This window comes from Gobio gobio (genome assembly GCF_949357685.1).
Source record: "Gobio gobio genome assembly, chromosome: 13".
NCBI classification, from domain to species: domain Eukaryota; kingdom Metazoa; phylum Chordata; class Actinopteri; order Cypriniformes; family Gobionidae; genus Gobio; species Gobio gobio.
In genome coordinates this window covers 15,813,085-15,840,422 of record NC_137106.1, presented here as the reverse complement: position 1 = coordinate 15,840,422, position 27,338 = coordinate 15,813,085, and the positions used below count along the sequence as shown (strand labels likewise).

Below are 27,338 nucleotides of genomic sequence, written 5' to 3'. Positions count from 1 at the left end.
GTTTATGATTACAACAGTACATTAAAGTAATGTCATAAGAAATACTAGTTTGCAATATAACATAGGCATTATTTGGACACTGGGTATATATGAAGCTAAAGCAAACACTGGGATGTACGAGGGCGGCCCTGTAACATCAGAACTGTGCATCATACATGTACATGTTCCATCATGGCAGATGTATGGAAAGTGAAGGGAAACAACACAAAATATCAATTTGATGCAAAATCAGGGTGGTTTATGTGACACTTCACTTCAAAACAAGCAAAAATTGCAGTGAGGATTGCTGCTGGTTATCAGCAACAAAGATGACAATGACCACAGCAGTACAAATGCGTTGATGTCTAACTATAGTGGGCTACGAATCCATGCCAGTAGAACAACAGACACCCGTGATGCATAGACCTTCGTCTTGTAATCAGTTTTGAGGCTATGAGCAGAAGATAAATGGCTGTTCACACTGTGCCAAAGTCAGTAGAACAGGGTGGTTTGTTTCCTTAAATATTACAAGCCATTTTGTGCATTCAAAGCATGAGTGAGTCAAATGTTGCACCTCAAGGAAAAAGGATTCAGTACTTTTGGCTGACAGGCTCTCATATTTGGCATATCTAAATGTCAAGCAGATGCAATACTATGTAGCTTTTTTTCTTTTCTTTTCTTTAGTCATCATTAGTGTTTTCATCCATTTGACTCGTCACAATAATTTCTGGCATTTCTAGAGGAGTTCTCAGAGTTTCTTGATTTATTTCATTAGTTTCACCATAAGTAAATTCAGAGTGGTTGGGTAAAGTGTAATGAACTTAACACTGTTGTAACTTTGGCAGTGCAGTTTGCTGTGAGAAACTGTATAAACGTGCCAGAACGCTTTGTACAGAGAAATATAATTTTCAATATTATGCTTTCCAAAACAGTTCTTAAAGCTGTGGCTGAAGACTTGTATTTAATATTTAAGAAGGCTGTCACTGAAGCACCAATAGAGGACTGTGCACACGTTGTTTAAGGGATAGTTGTATTTTCTTTCTATTTTTATTTATTTATCAATAGATGCTTTATGTTATGACACAGTTAGCTCTTATACGTCATGTCACACTTCCTCACATTACCGCATAATTGAATAATCCTCATCATGTCATTCCCCTGTGCAACTTTCTTTCTTCTGCAGAAAACAAAAAAATATATTTTATATTTTAAAAAATACGAGCGCACTGGTCCTCCCTCACTCACACTCAAAACTACAATTCCCAGCATTCCTCCTGCTCATCACCTGCACTTACTTAGCCATCATCTGCACCTGCACCTGATTAGCACGCTCATCACCACAGTATTTAAGCACACACCTAAAAGCTGGGCACACATGGTGCGATTTTTGCTGTTGTATGAGATCACAGGCTATTATTTTTTTCTCTCTTGAGAAATTGTGGAAATTGTTGATGCTCATATTGTCGCTGCTTGCATTGTGTGAGAGGAATTACGAGCCGAGCCAAGTACGTTATGAGCACCTCTCGACCTCCAGATAATTTTCAAACATGTTTAAAACATTTGGGGAGTGGACTTACTTTTGACCAGGCTGTCCCCTATTGCCAAATCATACACAAACACATCACATAGGATAGATCTATGATGCGCATACACTGACACACACAAATTCAATTGTTTTGGTTGATAGCGATGGCTGTTGTTCTCTGCTTTTCACAAAATCATTTTATTTCTTTTTTTTATCCGAAACTATAGCAGCAACATTGAAAGCTCCAGTCTCTGTGTTTAGCACGAAAGCTAATGTGATTGCCTCCGGCTCGCCGTGCAGTACAGTCGTGCAGCGTACCAGCTGCATTGACGCATTTATCAGATTAACTGACTCGTGGTGTGTGCAATGGCGCACAAGCTCCCGAATGTCCAAACTTCAACAGTGTACCTCCGCCTTTGGTCATAATCATTGTCTGGTTTACTACTTGCCTGAGATATTTACCCTCTAAAGGCCGCTACATACTCCGCAAGAACAGAGAAAAAAGTTCTCGCTCCCAGGGCAGGAGCCCGGGTTTGGGAGATCTCGCAGCTCGTTCGCGACACCGTCTGAGCAGAACTTTTTTCTTGTGGGTGTCCGAGAACTATTGTGTGATTGGATTTTAAAGTGGGCGGGGTTAATGCAGAGAAATGGAGACGTTCGGCACCTGCTTTTCTCGTGAAGTATGGAATGTCCTGGCCAGAATGAACTTTTTCTTGTTCTTGCCACCTCGAGAAAACGAATAATTTTTTTTGTTCTTGCAGAGTATGTACCAAGCTTAAGATTTTTCCAAGATCCTGTCTCCTAGTTCCCTCATCTGTTCTCCACCTACATCGTCCCGGCAATCCCTGTCAGACAAAGACATTGTTTGTTATTCATTCACTCTAACGGCAACTAAAAGGTGCGTGTCTGGATATACTTACCAGTTGAAGTCACCTACTCTATCTTCACCTGCAAACCTAAACACTGAAGCATTATACTTGCATTGCTTCTTCTGGAGTGGATTAGACGATCATCTTTTTCAACAAATACCAGCGGCAGCTACCGCTTGTTCCCTGGAAAGATACATTTATTATGTGCTGTGGCTGAGTGGATCCTCATTGACGGTAGGTTAAGTGGTTGAAGACACCATTGCTCCTCAGTCACAACCACCCCAGTCCTCCAGGTGCCAGTGGTCATCGCCATCGAAACACCACCTGTCTTAGAACTCCTCCCAAGTCGTGCACTATCATCACTGCTCATGCGTGCTCAAGAGTCCAGAGTCCCATTCTGCCCAAGAGTCAGCTTCAGCGTTCCCATACCTAGGTATAAGAAGGCTATTTCTGCAAGTATGGATTTGATTTCTAAGTTGGCAGACCCTCCACTAATGTCAGTATGGGTGGCAATGAAAAGGGGCTTGGTTTTTCTACATTTGACAGCTCCTGTCACGACCAGTGAGACCATACCAAATCCCCCCGAATGGGCCAGTGAAGTCGATTTCTGAAGTTTCACCCTGTCCAAAGTCCACTTCAGCCCATGAGCCCGCTCCAGTCCCAGAGCTCGCTCCAGAGTCATAGCTCCGTTGTCACGGCCACGGAGGCCGATCATAGCTCACTTATGTCGCCACTCGCCAATGGTGGCCATTCTTGAGTTCTCTGTTCTCTGTTTGTATTTCATCAGGTCTGTCCTGGTTGGCACTCCAGAAGCATAATGTCTGTCGGCCGTTCAGACGCCGCATCTCAGCCGGCCTTCCAGACGTCAGCAGTTTAGCCGGCATTCCTCAAATTCTCATGTGACCCAGGATATATTAAACCAGAGAAGTCTTCTCCCTGGTTCTCTCTACTTGCTCCGTCCTACTGGCCACCTGATCAGTGGCATCTACCCTGGCTTGCTGAATCGTCTGCTTGGATGTGGTGGCCTTATGGGAGTGCTGGATCAAGATGTTATAGGTTCATGTTATATCACATCCTATTAAGGTCTGTAAAAGCAAGTTTCAGACAGTTCACCCAAAATTTAAAACTAAATTTTTCCACTTCAGCACATGAGCTCACTCCAGAGTACGCTCCAGCCCCAGAGCTCGCTCCAGAGTCATAGCTCCCTCGTCACGGCCACGGAGGCAGATCATAGCTCACTTATGTCGCCACTCGCCTATGGTGGCCATTCTTGAGTTCTCTGTTTGTATTTCATCAGGTCTGTCATGGTTGGCACTCCAGAAGTATAATGTCTGTCGGCAGTTCAGAAGCCCGCATCTCAGCCGGCCTTCCAGACGTCAGCAGTTTAGCCGGCATTCCTCAAATTCTCATGTGACCCAGGATATATAAAACCAGAGAAGTCTTCTGCCTGGTCCTATCTACTTGCTCCATCCTACTGGCCACCTGATCAGTTGCATCTACCCTGGCTTGCTGGGAATCTTCAGCTCTGTCCTGCATCCTGGACCGTCTGCTGGGGGTTTTGCCCTGGCTCCTCCTGCTATTACTTGGACTACTTACCTGTCAACTTACCTAAAATATTTACCCTCTAAAGCCCTATTTGGACGGGACTAGTTTTCTAGGGGGACGTTAAAAAAATAGCTGTTTCACAGACGTACTTTGCTAATTTAATCCTGTCTGTATCTGCCATGTCTGTGTTTGTTTTTCTCACATTCTCAGTAAAAATTCCAGGGCAAATTACCCACTGTTTTTCAGCAAACTCAACGGTCCTCTGATTGCTAATGTCTTCGATTGCTGATATTGTAATATACTAACTTTTTTGAGCTACCATTTGTGCTCCAATCTTCTACATGCTTTCGTTTCATGGATGGCATCCGACGAAAAAATTTTATTATAAAATGAGTAGGCAAATTGTGTCAAATAAGGTGCTTCTCTAGATGTCACTTACGTGGGTTTATTATAAACAGCCACTTCTATAAACTTATATGAAGTTTGTTTAAATAGGGTTTTAATAATAAATAAGTTATATCAATAAGTAAATAATAAAAAAACATATACTTGATGCATGCAAGCAGAGAAGATGACCTTCTGTAACACCCACACTCACACCTCTGTAATAAACACAGAAATCACAGACATTGGGTGATAAGATTTGTTCCTCAAACTATGTTTAGAAAACTAGTCCAGTTTGAAGAGGGCTTAAGATTTCTCCAAGATCCTGTCTGCTATTCTCTCATCTGTTCTCCACCTCTAGCATTCCTGCAATCCCTGTAAGACCAAGACATTGTTTGTTATTCATTCACTCTAACGGACTTAAGCATTATATGATGCATGTGTGGATATACTTACCAGTTGGATCTTCACCTGCAAACCTAAGAACTGAAGCATTATACTTGCATAGCTCATCGTGTGTTGTCTATACTCAGCAACTTTGGACACTGTTCAATAAAGCACTGCTGTTATTCATCCATCTCTCTCTCAAATCTGATATCTCCTAATATCTTCCTTCTTCCAGGTGAGTAAATGATGACACAATTCATGCATAAAATGTCAATATAAAGCATCTGTTGATTTTTTTTTTTTACAAAGAGAGAGCACTAATAATGTGTTTAAATGTTTTAGAGCAACAGATTCAATTAAAAAAATGTTTTAAAAGCAAACATGTTAAAATGTATGTAAAAATTATCTAATTAATTTTACACATATTTAGTGCAAAGAAACAAAAGTGTGCATAGCAGCAATGTGAAAATATACATTGAAGAATCCTGAGAAATGTATCAGGGTCTCCACAAATATATTAAGTAGCACTGTTTTCAACATTGATTATAAAAATAAATGTTTCTTGAGCACCAAAGCAACAGATTTCTGAAGGATCGTGTGTCACTGTAGTTTTATCAAATAAAATGCATGGCTTTGTACACCTACCAGAACAGCAAACATAATAGATTTCAGGGAGCCAGTCAATGAGCCTAGCCAGCATGAACCATAACCACCATCAGTCAATCGGTCTGCCCAAGCCATGTGTAGTCTGCAGGTTAGTAGCTGCTGGCTGTGCTGGAACAACCACTGATCAATACTATTGGAGCACTGCTCCTCTATTTATACACCCTATATACACACACACACACACACACACATACAAGAAAACAACCATCTAGGTGTTCTGCCAAAGCCACGGCTGCTGGATCAAGATGTTATTGGTTCATGTTATATCACATCCTATTAAGGTCTGTAAAAGCAAGTTTCAGACAGTTCACCCAAAAATAAAAAAAATAACAAATTATCATGTCAGTTACTCACGTCATTCCAAACCTGTGTCCCTTTTTTTCTTCTGTGGAACATAAAAGGAACACATACATATATATATTTTTTAAAAGTGTTCAGTGTTCTTTTGGCTATACAATGAAAGTCAATTATTTGTTTTGGATCCTGGTGACTTCCCTGTATGGACAACAAGTATCCTTCAAAATATATTTTATGTTTCACAGAAGAAAGAAGTCATACATGTTGGGAATGACATGAGGGTGAGTAAATGATGAGTCAATTTTTTGGGCCAACTATGCCTTTAACTAAATCTATACTGACAATTTCTAGTGACTAATTTTACTAGAACAAGATGGGCCAAAAATGAGCAGAGCATCATTAAAAAAAATCAGGCCCTAATAATTGAAATTGCAAATATGTCTAGGTCTCAATTCAAAGATCATGTTGCAGAATTTAAGTTCTCACTCACATACTGTACATTTCCATGTGCTTCATCCTGGGGAGAATCATCTGGATGAGCGACACTATAAGATGAGACTGCACACTGTATCTAATTACAGCTCTCTTTTAGGACTGCTAAGATTCTCATTGTCACCTTAATAGCTGTATGTTCACACTTTATTAGTGAGTATTTTACAGCTCTCTTCCTTAGTGCCGACATGCCCACTAACTAACCCTTGGCAAAGTGCACTCGGCTGGAGACAGCACAAGTTCTGTTGGGCTTTGAGGTGCTACAGCAGATCATTAAAATAGCATGACAGGCTTAGCGGGTGGTACACCTCTAAATTGACTTTATAATTTCGATATTTTGCCTATGATAAGGTGAACTGGACTCCCTCACACAGCATGAGGTGCAACAATCATGAAACAATACATAAGCCAAGCTTTTGTGTGCTTCTGCAATCACTGCACCACTTCCAGTTGTTTTATGCGAGATTAAAGAACAATTAAAGTCTTAAGCAGTTAAAGAGAGACAAGTTGGCACTCATTTCAGTTTGTTTAAACATGTAGAGGCCCCTAAGTAAGATTATCAAAGCTGTTTATATTTATAAATCGTTGCATGTGCCTCTTGAACATGTTTTATTAATCAATTACATAATTGTTTCAAGGAAAAATATATAATTTTTTTATTAAATTGAATAATTTTACACCATTTTGATGGTTCCCTTTAGGCATTCTGTTGTCTATAAGTAACGTTGCACCTAATGAGTATTAGTTGAGTATTAGTAGACTGTTAGGGTTAGTCGAATAAGTTGACATGTAGTTACTTATAATCAGTAGAATGTCCGTTGAGGGACCATCATAATAAAGAGTTAGCAGATATTAAGCAGACCGTCTACTAATACTCTCATGAGACATATAGGTACAAAGTTACTTATAGTCAATTGAATGTCTAAAGGGGACCATCAAAATAAAGTTGTACCATTAAAGGGGTGATGAATTGAGAGCCTTTGGTATATAAAAGTTAATCGTGATATAAGAATCTCCTGTAAGTTTCAGAGCTGAAAACGTCCTTGTTAGAGAAAGAGAAGCTTTTATAGACACCAGGCCCAGAAAACGAGCAATCTCACAATATGTCGACCATTAACGTATTAGGACGCAGAAGCACCGCCTCAAGCCTTCCCACTGACTCGTGGAGCTAAACGATGTTGGTTCCAGCTCACGTGCGTAAGACATTGCGTTTGTTCGCTTCATTTCACAGCGGAATCGATTGTAAACAAGATGGAGGTCGAGACTGGATTTGCAGACATATTGAGATTAAAGGGGTGGTTGCATGCTATTTCACTTTTTAAACTTTAGTTAGTGTGTAATGTTTCTGCTTGGGCATAAACAGTATCTGCAAAGTTATAGTGCTGAAAGTTCAATGCAAACGGAGATATTGTCTTTTAAAGTTATGGCAGTTTATTGCCTACAAAAACGTCTGGTTTGGACTACAACAAGCTTCTTCCCGGGTTGGTGACATCATAAACCCTTGCTATTAACATAAACACTGCCCCCGCGAACACGCAACAAAGTGGGCGAGGCCACGTCGCAGTCATTACGAAAGAGAGAGAGCTGTTGCAGAACTACAAACTACATTTGGCCATCTAACCAATCTAAGACCATTGCGTTTTTCGGAGGGATGGGCTTCATAGAAGCAGGAAGCAAACGAGCCATTCAAAGGACAGTGGAGACAGCGGTGTGGAATAAAGGTAAAATATTAGAAAAATACGGCGTTTTTAAAAAGAATAAGTATTAAGACATGTTATACTGCGCCCCATAAACACAACCAAGCCTAGAAAAAAAACACGGAAACACCCCTTTAAAACACAATGCTGTGCCTTCTATATTGGATCTGACAGGAATGGTGCAACACACTCATGTGAGTAAAACATGTTTTTTTATATGTGTTAGTATTGCATTGTTACAGATCATTTGATATCTATTGATTACATACCTTAGCACGCTGTTACAGGCTGGAGAATGTGTTATTGGTTCATTCGTGATCAGAGTCGGACTTGTAACGCCAGCTCGCAAAGCCCAAAGTCCCGGGGCTATGTGTTTTTCAGATGGGCTATCACCGGCCTGCTGACGGGTTATAGTGAAATAACATTCCTTTCTTGCACGTGTGTGCACGTTTTAACCCTTTCCACACATGCCAGAATGACGAAACTTAGTGTATTTACTAGTTGCCATGTCAACATTATTTAGAGAAAAAATAGGGAAAAAAAATCTCTGGAAGATATGAACATGTATTTAACCAATACAAATGTAAATTTGTTACTTAAGTTTAGTTTTCATCTCTGTTTTTTGTGTTTATTTAAAATAAGACTAATCCGATATTATTTTAATCTTATATCTGTTATTTAACAGTTGAGATCGTTCTTTAATGCTGATCTAACCAGCAGAAGACACGAGCCGCGATTTAAATCCCAGTTGAGCAGATGGGGTGCGTTGTAACACTGCGTTACAATGAGCCCCTATTAAAAATATAACATTATATTCTCTACTTTTATGAATTCTTTTGAGAAACCATGAGAAAAGGGTGAATAATGACTGAGTTAATGTTCAGAAATTATTAATTATTATTATGTTTTGAACTATGCTGTATAGCTGTTTTTAGCTATGTGTTTGTAGTCAAACTCAAAAATGCTTATATTTTTAATAATTAAAAATGCCATTATTTTATTTAAAAAAGTTAATAATTGTATTTTGTTGACAAAATATTTTAGTTTGTCTTGTATATTTTTTTGATTATATCAGGTAACATTTTAAGCTGTTATTTGCTCATGTTCCATTGTGCCCCACCACATGTTACAATGTACCCCACCTATGGGCCATGTTGTCACATTTGACTTCCATTCTTTCGGGGTAAATCAAGAAAAAAGTATACACTGTATTAATGAAACAAAACCACATAATTGTACTAGACATGTGTGCAATTAATGTGGGAAAAAATAAATACTCTGAACCCCAAGTGGATTTACACAAACTGAGAAAGTCAAAAAGCGTTAGGTTGTGCCCCGCTCTCCCCTACCCCTCATAGAAGAGGTGTATTAAGGGCATTGCATGAATTGCATCTTTTTATAGACTATACTGATAGATTGGACAAAAACAAGCATCACATCAATGCTTTATTAAATCAGACACTTTGTCTGTAAAGTACATGCTAATGCTTTAAGATTCAACAAGAGTGACTCAAATACAGCGCTGCCGCAGGGCACCAAGAGCTGAGGGAGCACCAGCTCTAAAAAGTCACAAACGCTGCCACCATGGGCACCATAAAGTAATTACGCTTAGGGCACCAAGATTTGCCAGCAGCAGGACTGCTCAAATATACCTTGTTGCAAGGTATACTTTAAGGTTGGCTTTTTCAGTGGCTGAATGTACAGTCTAAAACAACACTACATGACCATGTTTGTGCTTGGTTTTCCTGAAAAGATCCAATCCTGCTTGAACACCCATGAAAATGATGTAACCTCTCAGTAAACTGCATTGACACCGAGACAAACTACATATTTTTAGTCATTTCAATTACTGCAATATGCAGTGTTTACTTCATTACGGAAAGCAATTAACAAGTTTCTTTGTTAACTCTCCTTATTTCCACGTTGGACCGCATGAGAATCCATATCTCAATAATGCTATTAAATGAAAGTGCAAAACTGAGGCTCCATCGGTCCACTTTACTCAAGAAACCTTTCATGACTACTTTGCCAGAGCCACAGCATTATATATGACAGCAAGAATCCATTCAGCAACCTGACTGGTTTAAAGACCAAAGTGTTTTGCGGCACCGCTACACGTTGTTGAAAAAAACCAAGATGAATGAGACGCTATGAAGCCACTGCCCTCAAAAACAGGCATACACACATGCACACCGTCATGTATTTCATGATAATAAAAGCTCTTTGAATACTCTCCAGAACAGCTGCTTAACAATGGGCTATGTGCAGCTCTCATCTCTTACCCCAGTGTGGGAGTGTGTGTGTGTGTGTGTGTGTGTGTGTGTGTGTGTGTGTGTGTGTGTGTGTGTGTGTGTGTGTGTGTGTGTGTGTGTGTGTGTGTGTGTGTGTGTGTGTGTGTGTGTGTGTGTGTGTGTGTGTGTGTGTGTGTGTGTGTGTGTGTGTGTGTGTGTGTGTGCGTGACCCCACCACACATGGCTCTCGTCATCATAATGGCACTCAGATAAGTACTTCACAGGCAATCATAATCAGTTGCCAAGCAACTAGAAAGACTCACATAGAAAGACCAGAGCTGGCGAGATGACCATATAAGCTAATATCGATAATTCAAATATAATGTCTTAGGATGGGTAAATGTATAATTGCGTTAAAATCTACATTTTGGAGGCTATTTCATTGTAACAATGTGCAAAATACAGTGCAGGTCTTTTATGCCTGTTTACAGAAAGACTCTATTAAACTTAGCTCCACAAATACAAGTATCCATTTTTTTTTCAAACTCGTTTTAGACCTGTGATGGATGCATTAGGCTGACATAAAATAACCCATCAAACACAAGTAGCTGTTCCACACAGCCATCATCAGTTATGCTCATCTGCCAGCCACGTCTATGCTATGGACTGAGCAATGGATCGGTTAGCGCTTAGCATGAAGAGTGCGGCAGCCCCGCTGATTAATAAGAACACTTTGAGGAGCGGTAATGCAAAAAGGTGCAAACTTCAAACAAAGGCGCTATCACTTTAATTAAGCCTGATAATCCAGAGCACTAATGGATTCACAGTCTATTAGGCAGCCCCTTGATAGCACTAAGGACTTTTGTCAATGTGAGAAAGAGGAGATGGTAAAGAGACTTTTAATTTCTGCCTAAGATCATGTTGCTCTTTGTTGCTAGATTTGTTGTGTTTCCTATGGCAAACATATTTTGTTGAAATATTGTTTTTTATAAGTGTTTGTCTTTCCAATTGCAAGTTTGAATGACTGTCATTTCTGTGAAGTTTCAATACAGCAAATATCTTCATGTTCTGCTCATAAAATGACAATATAAATAGGTCTTTAGCTATAAATCTGTTCGTATTTATACAGCGCATCCGGAATGTATTCACACCGCTTCACTTTTTCCACATTTTATGTTACAGCCTTATTCCAAAATAGATTCAATTCATTATTTTCCTCAAAATTCTACAAACAATACCCCATAATGACCACGTGAAAGAAGTTTGTTTGAAATCTTTGCAAATTTATTAAAAATAAAAAGCGAAAAATCACATGTGCATAAGTAGCTATTCCCTGTCTTTGAATGCACATGTGACACCTATGACAAAATTGAGCCTAGGTGCATCCTGTTTCCACTTTCTACAACTTGATTGGAGGACACCTGTGGTAAATTCAGTTGACTGGACATGATTTGGAAAGGCACACACCTGTCTATATAAGGTTCCACAATTAACAGTGCATGTCAGAGCACAAACCAAGCCATGAAGTCCAAGGAATTGTCTGTAGACCTCCGAGACAGGATTGTATCGAGGCACAGATCTGGGGAAGGGTACAAAGGTCCCAATGAGCACAGTGACCTCCATCATCCATAGATGGAAGAAGTTTTCGAACCACCAGGACTCTTCCTAGAGCTGGCCGCCCGGCCAAACGTTCGGGGGAGAAGGGCCTTAGTCAGGGAGGTGACCAAGAACCCGATGGTCACTCTGACAGAGCTCCAGCGTTTCTCTGTGGAGAGAGGAGAACCTTCCAGAATAACAACCATCTCTGCAGCACTCCACCAATCAGGCCTGTATTGGTAGAGTGGCCAGACGGAAGCCACTCTTCAGTAAAAGGCACATGAAGAAGAATGAAAAAGAATGGAAGAATGGAAGAAACTGCCCAAAACTGCCCAAAAATAAGTGTGTCAAGCTTGTAGCATCATACTCAAAAAGACTTAAAGCTGTAATTGGTGCCAAAGGTGCTTCAAAAAAATATTGAGCAATGGCTGTGAATACTTATGTACAACCCCAAATCAGAAAAAGTTGGGACAGTATGGAAAACGCAAAAAAAAAAAAGAAGTGATTTCTAAATTTACTTTGACTTGTATTTCATTGCAGACACTATGAACACAAAATATTTCATGTTTTGTCTGGTAAATTTCATGTCATTTGTAAACATGCATCCTTTCCTGTCATTCAGACCTGCAACACATTTAAAAAAAAGTTGGGACAGGAGCAATTTAGGGCTAGTAATGAGGTAAAATGGTTAAATAATGATGTGATTTGAAACAGGTGATTGTAATTATGATTTGGTACAAAAGCAGCATCCAAGAAAGGTCTAATCCTTTAGGAGCAAAGATGGGCCGAGGATCGCCAGTTTGCCAACAAAAACGTGAGAAAATTATTGAAATGTTTAAAAACAATGTTCCTCAAAGAAAGATAGGAAGAGATTTGGATATTTCACATTCAACAGTGCATAACATAATTAAAAGATTCAAGGAATCTGGAGGAATTTCAGTGCGTAATTAGGACAAGGGCGCAAGCCTAAGCTGAACAACCGTGATCTCCGATCCCTCAGGCGGCACTGCATCAAGAATTGTCATTCATCTATAAGCGATATCACCACATAGGCTCAGGACTACTTTGGCAAACCTTTGTCAAGTACCACAATACGTAGTTACATCCACAAATGCCAGTTAAAACTGTACTGTGCCAAAAGGAAGCCCTATGTTAACAGTGTCCAGAAGCGCCGTCGACTTCTCTGGGCTCGGAGGCATCTGGGATGGACCATCACACAGTGGAAACGTGTACTGTGGTCAGATGAATCAGTATTTCAGGTATTTTTTGGGAGGAATGGACGCCGTGTGCTCCGGACCAAAGAAGAAAAGGATCATCCAGACTGTTACCAGCAACAAGTCCAAAAGCCAGGGTCTGTCATGGTATGGGGTTGTGTCAGTGCCCTTGGCAAAGGTAAATTGCACTTCTGTGAAGGCACCATTAATGCTGAAAAGTACATAGAGATTTTGGAGCATAATATGCTGCCTTCAAGAAGCTTCGTGAAGGAATGGCAACATTACAAAGTGGTAAATGCTTTACTGTCCCAACTTTTTTTGAAATGTGTTGCAGGTCTGAATGACAGGAAAGGATGCATATTTACAAATGAAATGAAGCTGACCAGACAAAACATGAAAGATTTTGTGTTCATATTGTCTGCAATGAAATACAAGTCAAAGTAAATTTAGAAATCACTTCTTTTTTTTTTAATTAGCGTTTTCCATACTGTCCCAACTTTTTCTGATTTGGGGTTGTACATGTGTACACGTTTTTTATTTTTTATAAATTTGCAAAGATTTCAAACAAACTTCTTTCATGTTACCATTATGGGGTATTGTTTGTAGAATTTTAAGGAAAATAACGAATTTAATCAATTTTGGAATAAGGCTGTAACATAACAAAATGTGGAAAAAAGTGAAGCGCTGTGAATACTTTCCAGATGCACTGTATATATATCAGCACTGACAAGCTTATACTCACCACATTATCTTGTTAGAAGTGTTTGCACATTATTGTTATTACAGAAATGCTATCATACTCTATCAGTTGGTTCATGGTCAAGCAGTCTTGCTCCACCTTTCATGACTTGTTGTGATCTGACTAAGAATGGTCCTTGATCCTTACAGCTCAAGAGACATTTGTTGCCCTCTGCTGTATTAAACCACTGGCTCAGATAATAACTGAGCAAAGAGGCCAAAGGAAGTAGTAAATGAAGTTCATTTCCAAGGCCAACTTAAGTGTGGAACATATTGTCCTTAAAGTGAAAGTTGACCTAAATGCAAGTTCTGAGATGAATGAGAAAATGACTTCTGTTATGAAAATGTGTGTTCTGCAACTTTCTGTCAAATTTTTTTGAAAAAAAAGACAATAAACGTTAAAAATGAGCCGTACTACTCATGCATTATATTCAGTCTTCTGAAGTCCTATGAGTAGTTAAGCGTGAGGAACAGACCAGATTTTCACAGTAATGTCATAGAAGAACCATTCTACAAAACCTTTTCCATTATAAAGAACATTTTGTGCAATGGAAAGGTTTCAGAAATGTTAAAGGTTATTCATGGAACCTATAGCTGCTTTTTCACCGTCTGGCCGAACGGTTCTAAGAATGATAAGGAAAGGTTCCCGTTATATTTCCACTAGAACTTGGTTCAGCACGGCACGATTACAAACTGTTCTCGTCCCGGAATTGTCAGCATGGTTAGCCAACTGCTAAAAGTTCACGATAAATACAGTTATTGTCTCCAAAAAGAAAGAATAGACTCTGAAGCGCCTAAACAAGTGGAATCTCACTGTGTCACTAGATAATACATTTGCATAATGCCCGCCTATGTTGTACTTTGTCACAACTCGACCCGCCCTTCAACGTAAGATTTTACTGACGACTGCTTCTCAAATCTCGGAGTTCAACGCGGGATTTGCAAAACGCTTGCTATTGAAAGATGGGTCAGTACTTTATGGTCAGTACTCAGGTTATTTGGACCAGCTTGCTTCTCAGAATCACAACCTGTAAGTATGAGTAATTACTGATATACTTTCTACCAGGTGTTCAAAATACGTAGTTTTGTGTTTTATATTGTGTGCATTATTACTTTTTTTACTGAAATACTTCTGCTAAACAGCTGTGAGCCACTATTACCTAATACTGTGTCTATTAAAGCAGATCGCCTGTCATTCTCTCTACTTTGAGTAAAGATAAAGGATGGAGCGAGAGCAATCGAACAATCGAACTCGGGTTCGGTCCAGGCAATTGAACCAAGTGTGAAAGCACCCTTAGAGAGACTGATTCATCTGACTAGTCGTTTGAGAATCATTAAAAAATGTGATGTGCAATGTACACTCACCAAAAGGATTATTAGGAACACCATACTAATACTGTGTTTGACCCCCTTTCGCCTTCAGAACTGCCTTAATTCTACGTGGCATTGATTCAACAAGGTGCTGAAAGCATTCTTTAGAAATGTTGGCCCATATTGATAGGATAGCATCTTGCAGTTGATGGAGATTTGTGGGATGCACATCCAGGGCACGAAGCTCCCGTTCCACCACATCCCAAAGATGCTCTATTGGGTTGAGATCTGGTGACTGTGGGGGCCATTTTAGTACAGTGAACTCATTGTCATGTTCAAGAAACCAATTTGAAATGATTCGAGCTTTGTGTCATGGTGCATTATCCTGCTGGAAGTAGCCATCAAAGGATGTATACATGGTGGTCATAAAGGGATGGACATGGTCAGAAACAATGCTCAGGTAGGCCGTGGCATTTAAACGATGCCCAATTGGCACTAAGGGGCCTAAAGTGTGCCAAGAAAACATCCCCCACACCATTACACCACCACCACCAGCCTGCACAGTGGTAACAAGGCATGATGGATCCATGTTCTCATTCTGTTTACGCCAAATTCTGACTCTACAATCTGAATGTCTCAACAGAAATTGAGACTCATCAGACCAGGCAACATTTTTCCAGTCTTCAACTGTCCAATTTTGGTGAGCTCGTGCAAATTGTACCTCTTTTTCCTATTTGTAGTGGACATGAGTGATACCCGGTGGGGTCTTCTGCTGTTGTAGCCCATCCGCCTCAAGGTTGTGCGTGTTGTGGCTTCACAAATGCTTTGCTGCATACCTCGGTTGTAACGAGTGGTTATTTCAGTCAAAGTTGCTCTTCTATCAGCTTGAATCAGTCGGCCCATTCTCCTCTGACCTCTAGCATCAACAAGGCATTTTTGCCCACAGGACTGCCGCATACTGGATGTTTTTCCCTTTTCACACCATTCTTTGTAAACCCTAGAAATGGTTGTGAAAATCCCAGTAACTGAGCAGATTGTGAAATACTCAGACCGGCCCGTCTGGCACCAACAACCATGCCATGCTCAAAATTGCTTAAACCACCTTTCTTTCCCATTCTGACATTCAGTTTGGAGTTCAGAAGATTGTCTTGACCAGGACCACACCCCTAAATGCATTGAAGCAACTGCCATGTGATTGGTTGATTAGATAATTGCATTAATGAGAAATTGAACAGGTGTTCCTAATAATCCTTTAGGTGAGTGTATATTATGAGAAAATGAAAGTGTTTTTTGACCTTTGATGCATGTAAACCTGTTGTAGGAGACCTCAAAAGCAAAATTAGGAACCTTTAAAATAGCATAATAGGGGTACTTTAAAAATAAAATTAAAATGAATATCTGTTCATCCTCCAGTCACTATTTACATCTCATAATGTCTGTAAACTCTTGCATTACCAAGGCAAGGACCGACACATTTGTATTAAATGCTAAAGAGTTATTATCAGCCCCACACAGGCTGGGCCGGATCGGCATGGAATGGATTTTTTTATTATCTGATTCTGTCTATAATATGACAGGGAATTGAACATATGAACAAACTCATTCATCTGTTGTCACATGTGCGTTGTCACACATCAGACTTGCCCTATATGTAACAATAAAAGAGAAAAGAAAGAAGTGAAGTGTGACTCAAAGTGACATCTCTGGGTTGTCTGAATTACGTTTAAGTCTGAGCTAGGCCTACATGTTATTTTCCATGTGTGAACACCTGTACAAGCACTGCAGGTAGATAAAACGAAACGAACTCCCCCCATCCCACTAACACATTCCAACACATACAACCAAACAATATAAGCACAGCATTGTTTAAGACTGTCTGCACAACAATGTCACCTTCACATCATACACACTTATTCAACATCTCACATCTAACTGTTTAATGTGTTAAATGCTCCGAGTGCTGCTCAAGAGAGCAAGAGAACGTGTGCGTTGAAGGAGATTAGGTTGCGGATCTCATTCACATTTTTTCTACTAACCATATTTAAACATGTACTTCTATTTTCCTAAACTTTACTGACAACGTCAGGCCTAAAAAAAAGGTGTTTCTTGTTAAGCGTCACATGATGCTTGTTGTTGTTATGCTTATCAAAATACTGCTCTGTATTCTAACACCTGTATGTCTTAAAAACACAGACTGCAACCCTTGCACTGTGTCAGAATAAACTAAGAAGCCGCAAGGGAGAGAAAGAGATTTAGGAAGAAAACAACGTTTGATAATAGTGGGAAATTATGTTGTTGTCAACACCTCGCGTCTCGTCACAAACTTTGTACGAACAACGAACACAATGCATAAAATTTATGGAGCTGTAGTATCATTCTGGTGATGTGTCACAGCACAGGTGCTTACAAAACAGAAAACACTTTTCGCCAAAAGATATTAATAACTGTGCAGATGTCATCTTATGTGCATTTTAAGGAGTGGTGACAATCTGACTGCTGTGCTATCACTGTGTTAAGCAATTTCTGAGAATATGAATCTTCGCAGAACTTTTTTACTACTGTAAGCACTTTTGAGTTCACATGCTCTTGTACTGCATTAGATTTTTATATAGTCAGGTTTGGCTTTTACCTTCATGTCATTCCAAAAACATTAAAGTTACACACAAAAAAAAAACATAACCATAAACCATATTTTTCAAAATGAAACGCATTAAAATGTATTTATCAGAATGCTAATTTCCCTACAAGAGTGAATGGTATCAAAGTCCACATTACTTGTTCGCTATATTACAAGTCTTCTAAAGCCACACAGTGGTTCTGTGTGAGGATATGTTGTTATTCACTGAAAACCGTATTTGAAACCCGACGTCTTCATGAATGTGAGAACTTTGCATGCTGGAAGCAAAATGCACTTGATACCATATACAAATTTAACTTCAGTTCTTATGTATAAAAAATTAATTATGTTAGACTGGGTGAAGAAAAGGATGGAAAATTGAAATTTGGACATGGGTGTTGCTAAATAACTTTTTTTCTGTTCCAAAAAAAAAAAGAAATTATGTTGGTAAATGCTATTACTTTCACTCCTGTTACTCCAAAAGCTCAATTTCAAGTTAAAATTTACTTCAGCAAATCACAATTGGTAGACCATTCTGCCAAATTAATAGGAGCAAACAAAAATTAACACACAACTATAAATATTCTTGTCTTACATGTATTCTAGTCTTACAATCTCCGAATATGTTTGAAACTATTGCCAAATGTAATGCCATTGTCACTACTCGTATTCATAAATCTATAGTGTAATTTTGTCAAAGCATCTATCTCATGGCAGAAAACCATAGCAACAATGCAGGTAGTAAGTTTTTGTAATAAACTGGAAAGATCTATCCTACATTCAAAGGAAAGCTTTTGGCTTCAGTTGCAGAAGGCATGGGATAACATTAGTGTTGAAGTTCTCCGAGGAAATATATTGACACTATGCCAGAGAGATGTGCTGCTGTAATTTCTGCAAAAGGCGGACATACCAAATATTAATGTTAAAAGTGGATAAAAACAGTATGACTCACTTCATCTGATATTTGATGGTCAGAGCAACCATCTGCATGTTTCATGAACATTACGAAATGAAATCATGTTTTGGAGGCAAAAAAAGTCAATATGTTTAGATGTTCTAATAATTTTGGCCACCACTGTAAGTCTCAGTTGTCCCCAGAATGTGTCTGTCAGCTCAAAATACCCCACAGATCCTTTATTATACCATGTTATAGATTCCCATTTTTGAGTGGAAGCAAAAACATGCTGTTTTTGTGCATGTATCTTTAAATGCAAATGAGCTGCTGCTCCCCACTAGCTTTACAGAAGAGGACGGAGCCTGTACAGCTCCTGCCTCGGATACCAAATCAAAACCAAACAGATGTTTTCTTTTTAGCAATCACCTCTATTGTGGTCATGTGACATCGTAGTTCTTCATATGTGCATGCGTTTTAACGCCATATACATATAGTCTAAACTTCTGATATGGGCCTATGGTATTCTGGTTTTCATACGCACAGAAAGCTGGGTTCTCTTTCACGTCTTATTGATTGGCCATGCTAATTCATAGTTTTCACGTGTCGTCACACGCTTATAGGAACGCCCACCTGGAGGGCAAAAGAAGGCTCTCCTCCATTGCCCGCTAGTCATTTTTACCAGGTTTGTAGTCAGTATTAATGCGGTAAGACAGTGATATTAAAATACCAAATTCAATATACACCTTATTGATGTTGCATACCCATTATAAAGAAAACACGTAGCTTTCATATTCTTGCCTCATCTACTCGCCTGTATATAGTATGCATCATCAAAAAGGTGTAAACTGAATTTGATCTTTTAATATCACTGTTGTAGTACATTACGGCACTTTAAGGGTGGGTTGCACTAAGGATTCTTTAGCCTGTCTTCAGTTCACCTCCGTCTGCTGCTTGTTCAGCTCTATAACGGAGATGGTGGTCTAGTGGGTTAAACCACTCAACTGATGTGCAGAAGGTTGCTGGTTCGATCCCAGCAGTGTGTCCTTGAGCAAGGCACTTTACTCCACGTTGCTCCAGGGGGATTGTCCCTGTAATACGGGTACTGTGAGTCGCTTTGGATAAAAGCGTCTGCCAAATGCATAAATGTAAATAACGTTTTTACTGCATAATTTATCTGTGTTTAAAATGAAGTGGTGCAACGACTCGATTTAGAATAAAACCCATATCAACAAATCCTTTAAACTTTGCTTAATTTAATCCTTATTGGTGCAACTCACCCTATAGAGTTTTTCACGTTAAGCGTTTTAAAAACGTCCCGCTGTTTTCAGTGATTTAAATACTGCAGCAGGTGCTGTATATGGATCATAAGTGCCCAAAACGTGCATCTTGTTCACATATTTTTGTTTTAAGATGAAAATTTGACAGGCTTGTGCTGCCGTTCTATGGAGTTCTATGGCGGTTTTGCCCTCCAAGGCTCCGCGACAGTCACGTGACTGAAAACTATGAGTCTGTCAGCAGTTGTGGGCGGAGCCTAAGCATGTGTGACATCACACTGCTAGAATCTACAAATGCCATGTCCTTCTGCTTATGATTTATGGGAATTGGGAATTAAAAAAAGAGTGGGTGGATTTTTAGCCATTATAGGGTGGTTGTGCACACACACTGCCGACACACATTTATGTTCAAACACCAAGTAAAAGTGAATTTTGCATAATAGGTCCCTTTTAATTAAGTTCAAGGCCACCTTATACAACCATAAATTCCTTTTCCTGATTTTCACTCAATGTAACAAACGTGTACAGCGACAGGATATCCCAAATATCAACAAAAAAAAAAAAAAAAGAAAGAAAGAAGAAAAAGCTCCTGGATACAATCCACTGAATAGTTTTGAAAGAAAGTGTTTCAGCAGGAGAGACAGGCCTGCTGTACTCTGATGTGTGCTAGTACAAGCCCTTCACTGGTTCAATAAGTACCCAACGTCACCATGTCGTCATCATCACTGTCAATGGAAAATACAATGCAGAACACTTGATGAAGCTACACAAAACCAGTGTGATTCTGCTGCTTCGGGTTATGAAGTAAACTCTGACAAGAATGAATTGAACTGCCATTTTCTATCATTTTTTTCTCACTGACTATATTTTGAAAGTTACTTGTGTAAACCTGTATGTTCTGCCTAACACACTTCTAAATTAGCATACTATATTAACGCACACAACACAATGCAGGTCATATGAATATATTTCAAGTTCGTCGAAACTTAAAATCCTGTGAGTTTGGAAAGAAAATAACCGCCAAGCCCCACTTTTCAACAAACGTAGCCTACGTGCAAGTCACAGGTAAAAGTTATTTCTTCAAATAGTATTTGTGTGACGTTTATGATATTTCCACGGGAACGGCAATGAATGTGACATGAGGAAAATGGAAAGTGTTACCTTCTGGTCTACGATGGAGCATGCCATCTCTCGGACCTGCGCCAGGCTGAACTCGCCGGAATCCAGCAGGACGGGTTCCCGGCTCAACCCGATCTGGATTTGGAAGGAAATGCCTTGCGACCCCGGGAGGGGGCTCGGCGGTCGGATCACCGGAGGCACGCTCATATGAATCCCCTGTTGTCACCACAATCACGCCTGGACAGCGATCAAATCTGGCTGTTCGAGTTCACACACACCGGTTGCGCAAACTGAGGCAAACTTCAGATCCCCAAAGACGTTGAGAGGGCTAACAGACGAAAAACGCGAATTTGAAGGAAAACCTATAGCACGGAAATGCAAAGAGTTATTTGGACATTGAGAGACGATGATGAAGATGATGATGGAGATATAGACGTCAGATATGTTTAATGTTGGGCTCGGATCAGACACCGCCTCCTGACTGGTTCCTTCATCACGGAGACTCAGATGATGCTGCAATGGCGAACGAGGATGCGAATGTCAAAGTTTCAGCGCTATAGATGAATACTTTCCGCTCTAAAACAGAGATACAATTATTTTCGTTTACATGTCATAGGGAATAGAGTCGGTACCCTGACAAAAATTGCCATGGTAACCATATAGTTTCCGCCAAAATACTTCCGCGAAACCATGTAACAGTGTAAGAAGAATATTTCGTTTTTGTTTTATTTGTTGCTAATGCCACCTTACGATTTGTAATTTGAACGACTAGATTTTTTTTTTTTTAAGAAAAACTCTTGTTATGCTGTTGCCAAAGTTTTCTGATTGTGTGTGTGTGTGTGTGTGTGTGTGTCTGTATGTGTGTTGCTATTTGGTTTAACTGTCAGTGTTAGTTAGGTTTATCTGAGGTTTTGTTTCAGCAACTTCTCAAAAAGCTCTACACATATATGGAGCAGAAACACTTAGGTGGGCTTTTTTCATTATATAGAACACCCTAGCAACCACATAGCAACGTGCTAAACGGTATGGTGACCACAATCCACCCACAAAACTCTAGCTTTGCCGTGTAAGTTTGACACTTAATATAACATTGTGTAAAAACCTAGGATAGAATAAAATAAAATCTAAAATAATACCCCTCAAGACACCACTCAAAAATGATAAAACAACAACTGACAATGAAATATGTCACAGTTTTTGTTCACATTTTTTTAATGAAATATTATATTTATTGTAAATGATTTATCCTTGCACATCATTATTTTTGTATTTAATTTTATTTATGTGCCCTTGTAATCTTTAATTAAAATAGTTTCTCCTCCCTCTTGCAGCGACATCTCTCTTCTCTGATGATGTGTTTATTGGATAGAGGGCGGAGCGGCCTGTGAGATCACAGCAATAGCAAACCACAACCATCTAATCAATTCCTGATGGACAAAACCAAGTCCTGTCTTACATTTTATTCTTGAGAGAAAAGGCTATCGCAAATTTCATTTCATGCCGACTTGTCATGATAATGTCCTTGCCCTCTTTTTCATTTTTGAAAATCAGAAAAAATTACAAAGGTTTTAGTCAGGGAAAGAACTATCATTGCATACATGATGGCATTGCGGACAGTAGAATCCACTTAAAAACCAGATACAAGAAACATAAAAGTAGCCTACCCATTTACAAATGTTGATTATATATTTTAAAACAATATTTTTAAGTTATAAACATACATAAACGTATTTTGCGTAGAGAGATCAACTTGATGACGCCATTCTCAGTGCTTCATGAGAGTGGGCAGAGCTAACAATATCTTTTGGCACATGTTGCTTTTTTCAACTGATTGGTGTAGTTTTTTGTACAGCATCATGTGTAACGTAGTTTTTCACCAGGAATTCCGCTATTAAACACAATTATTTTAAAAATAAGCTTAATGCAGCAGACATCTTCAACAGAAGCAAATACCATCATTATCAACCTCGTAGCTCACAGTAGGTCTGTCTTTAAAGGTTTACTAGTCATTGTTCAAATCAATTTCCCTATGGAGAAAATGAATCAAGTTTTTACATCCGGAAGCCGACTGTTGCACTCTATTGCTTAGAAAAGTAACAACATGCATCTTCTTAATAAGCCATACACATAGGGAGAAGAATATCTTAGACACTTGGAGGGTGAGATTTTTTTATTATACAGCAAACACTCTTGAAACCAACCAAAACACATTAGCAACCACATAGCAACATGCTAAACAACTCAAAACACATTGGCAACACCTTGGCAACCACAAACGACACACAAAACTGTAGCATTGCAGCGTAAGTATGCCACTTCTTCGCCGCTAACAAAATGGGCTTTCAGTAAAACTTGGATACAGTAGTGGAATATTTTTTTTTAATTGCTGCTACCTGTCTAGAGCAAATAGAGAAAAAAAAGGCAGCTGTCTTCCCGTTTGCCAAATAGGTGGGAAAACTTCAACACCCATAATGCACTGGGCATGTTGTCGTCAAAGGCCACTCCCTCTATTCTGCCATGGATACGCTTGTCAGTCAAATACCACGATCTGTCTGTCTGTCTGTCTACCTACCTACCTACCTACCTACACACACACACACACACACACACCAGCTGCACTGTTTCGTTCTCTCATCTCTCGTACAGTGAGTTGACACGCAAACCCACCTCCCCTCACTCCCTCGTTTCATTTGCTCCAGGGCTTGAATTTCAGCATGGGATTGCGCGTATTGCCCATAATTTTACTCAGTCCTGCAGATTTTGTGCTCACACCCAAAGCGCACGCACATAAATCCCAAATAAAAAGTTATTTTTGCTGCTTATTGCGCTTAAACAGTCAAATACATACAAAATAATGTCAAAATGCCGGTCTTGGTGAGTATTCATGTAAACACAGTCAGTTATGTTTTAAGTGAACGTAAATAGTTGAGAAAGAAAATGGGCCCCATTGACTTGGTTCAAAGGTCATATTATGTCAACATAACATAATATCCTATAAAATACAATATTAAAAACTATAATATTGTGTTGGTCCCCCTTTTGCTGCCAAAACAGCCCTGACCAGTCGAGGCATGGACTCCACTATAGACCTCTGAAGGTGTGCTATAGTCTGGCACCAAAATTTTAACAGCCGATCCTTTAAATCCTGTAAGTTGTGAGGTGGGGCCCCATGGATCGGACTTGTTTGTTCAGCACATCCCACAGATGATCGAATGGATTGAGATCTGGGGAATTCGGAGGCCAAGTCAACACCTCAAACTTGTTGTCATTCTCCTCAAACCATTCCTGAACCATTTTTGCTTTGTGGCAGGGCGCATTATCCTGCTGAAAGAGGCCACAGCCACCAGGGAATACTGTTTCTATGAAAGGGTGTACATGGTCTGCAACGGTACATGTAAAAGTAACATCCACATGGATGGCAGGACCCAAGGTTTCAGCAGAACACTGCCCAAAGCATCACACTGCCTCCACTGGCTTGCCTTCCTCCCATAGTGCATCCTGGTGCCATGTGTTCTCCTGGTAAGCGACGTACATGTGATGTAATAGAAAACGTGTTTCATCAGACCAGGCCACCTTCTTCCATTGCTCTGTGGTCCAGTTCTGATGCTCACATGCCAACTGTTGCCGCTTTCGACAGTGGACAGGGGTCAGCATGGGCATCCTGACTGGTCTGCGGCTATGCCGCCCCATATGCAACAAACTGTGATGCATTGTGTATTCTGACACCTTTCTGTCAGAACCAGCATTAACTTCTTGAGCAATTTGAGCTACAGTAGCTTGTCTGTTTGATAGGACCACACGGGCCAGCCTTCGCTCTCCACGTGCATCAATGAGCCTTGGCCGCCCATGACCCTGTCGCCGGTTCACCAATGTTCCTTCCTTGGACCACTTTTGATAGATTGACCACTGCAGACCGGGAACACCCCACAAGAGCTGTAGTTTTGGAGATGCTCTGACCCAGTCCATCACAATTTAGCCCTTGTCAAACTCGCTCAAATCCTTACGCTTGTCCATTTTTCCTGCTTCTAACACATGAGTAAATTATATATATAATAAATAATACCACTCTCAAGCCACAAAAAAATGGTACAAATTCAGAAAGATTTTTATTTCTCTGTCTGTTTTCGAGTCTGAATTTAAATCTGCCATGTGTCATGAGTAAATCAAATGTTGTACTATCAGGTGACAATGCTGCAGTAATCTTTGCTAAACTGATTAGAGAGGAGTTAGTGTTTGCCCTAGTGCGGCCCAGTGTTCACATTAATAAGGGCACACCAGTTGCCGTTTTCCCAGACAGAGTTGAGTGGCTTATTAAATGTCTTTTATTTAGATTGAAACTTATTAGGATGCAAATAACTCTGACCAGGCTCGAGTGGGCCAACTGTGTTTATGCACCTCCGTGTGTGCCGGCATTTTGTAAACCGAAGGGCTCAAGGACTTGTAGTTGCTAGGAGAGAGGCCAGCTGATGCTCGCCTCCCACGCATAGAGCAACTGTGTGTTCATCACACAGAAGGCCACCAATATCACTCGATTCAATTAGAGAGATCACTAATAGGACTGCTTGTTTTAGGTCAAATTAGACCCACACAGACCTACCGCTTTTGTCAGAGAGCAGACAAATTTCCCCAAACAAATGATGTGTTGATTGTGGCAACATTTGTTACAGTCGAGTTCTTTCACAACAGGAAGTGTTATTTGAAGCTATATTGTTGGCTGTTTGTCAAAATTTGCTTTTATAGAAAAAATGAATGACTGGAGTGGAGCATTTTTTGCCTAAGATGTAATGTTTCTAAGTCAACTGTATGGATTCCTCGTGTTCACTTTGCAATACAAAATCCACGTCCTTTTTACAATAACTATATTGCTTGAACACTAACCCTGTTCCCTAGAGGTAATTTAATTAAATGGATAGTTCACACCAAAACCCTCATGCCATTCTAAACCTGTATGACTCTTTTAAGGTCAATCAGGTCCAAAACAACACTGAACCCCGTTACTTTCAATTGTATGGAGAGAAAAGAAAAAAACATTGCCTTTTGTGTTCCACAGAAGAACAAAAGTCATACAGGTTTGGAATGACATGAGGGTGAGTAAATTATGACTTTTCATTAGTGTAAACCAAAGTCAGTTTTCTTCATTACTTTGTCGTTCACTTTGCATGTTTGTGGTTTTGTGGTTGGTTCTGTAGAAGACAATGCCAAGATCGACTGCGGCACAGCATTTTGTTAAGGTGACGCAAACATCTTGCATGCTGCTTCTATTCCAGGTGGCTAACCTTTCCATGTGCATCGATTCTTGTTTGACTTCGTAAACTCCTCATGACACCGAATTTCTCATTTGACAAAAAGGACTGAAATTATTCCACTCATAAGCCTGTAAAATAATCTTCCTTAAATAAATCTAAATTACAGAAGACAGGAAGTCAAAAGATTATTGGAGCATGTCACACAGAAAGAGCGAGAAAGCGCTGGCATATGCCAAAGCACCTCTTGACAGATAATAAGGTTTCTCTGTTTTAGGAGCCATTACAGGTCAGGACCCCCAGCAGCATGTCACGATGACTTCTAATTGCAATTTATGTAATAAGTGGGAAAGAGATTTAGTAACATGGTCGAAAATGGAGAATAAATGATTAGGGGCTTGGCAGAAATGACAGTTTTCAGTTTAGTACCCCGCTCACTCGCTCACTCTCTCTTTCTCTAGCTGTGGCTCACTCAGCAATTAACTCAACGCCCATTACATCCTCAGTGCTGATCTGACTGACAGGGAAAATGTCTATATTTATAATTATGGAGAGTGGAGTGACTGCTCCATCAAGCCTTTTTGTGACATGAAGGTTTTGACTGATACTGTTGGTGTCAGGTGTGGCATATTGGTGCAGTGCAGGTTGTGCTTTGGTTTAGTTAAAGATGCATTTCACACAATCCAACTCTAAATCATTTCATTTCCAGCTAATATATTTTCTTTATAGTAGGGAAGAAAAATATGGTCAATTAGTGGCAAAAAGGAAATCAAAATGTCAAAGTACTAGTACTACAATATTTTGATATTGATATTTTATTTTACATGAATATTGGGGAAATGGAAATGTACCACTATTCAGAGCAGATATGCGAATGTGATATACAGGGTTATTATTGTTAACTAAAACTGAAATCAAAATAAAACAAACCTAAATAGTCAATAAAAAAAAAATACATAAATGGCAAAAAACACGCATAACTAAAATAAAATAAACTATATTTGAATAATACTATGCTGTAACATTACTGTGCACTAACACACTTAATCACTTATATTCAACCAAAATCCAAACAAAGATTGAGCCAAGTGTTGGGAAGGTTTCTTTGGAAATGTAATAGATTACAAGTTACAAACAGATTACCCTATTTAAAATGTAATAAGCAGTGTAACTATTACAATTACTTTATTAAAGTAATGTAACGGATTACATTTGATTACTTTTTCTAATGAATGCTTTCAACTGTTAAACATTTTCAT

General features: G+C 39.5%; 1 protein-coding gene across 1 annotated transcript in view; it reads right to left on the bottom strand.

Moving 5' to 3' along the window:
• The window catches only part of prkd1 (protein kinase D1), a gene marked incomplete at both ends in the record, with an annotated part of 50,740 nt that extends 29,697 nt beyond the window's left edge, over positions 1–21,043 (bottom strand). The window contains one exon of the mRNA XM_079832681.1: positions 20,879–21,043. Within this exon, the coding sequence (XP_079688807.1) occupies positions 20,879–21,043 (165 nt within the window). The remainder of the gene's footprint in view (positions 1–20,878) is intronic.
• Positions 21,044–27,338: the final 6,295 nt, after the last annotated feature.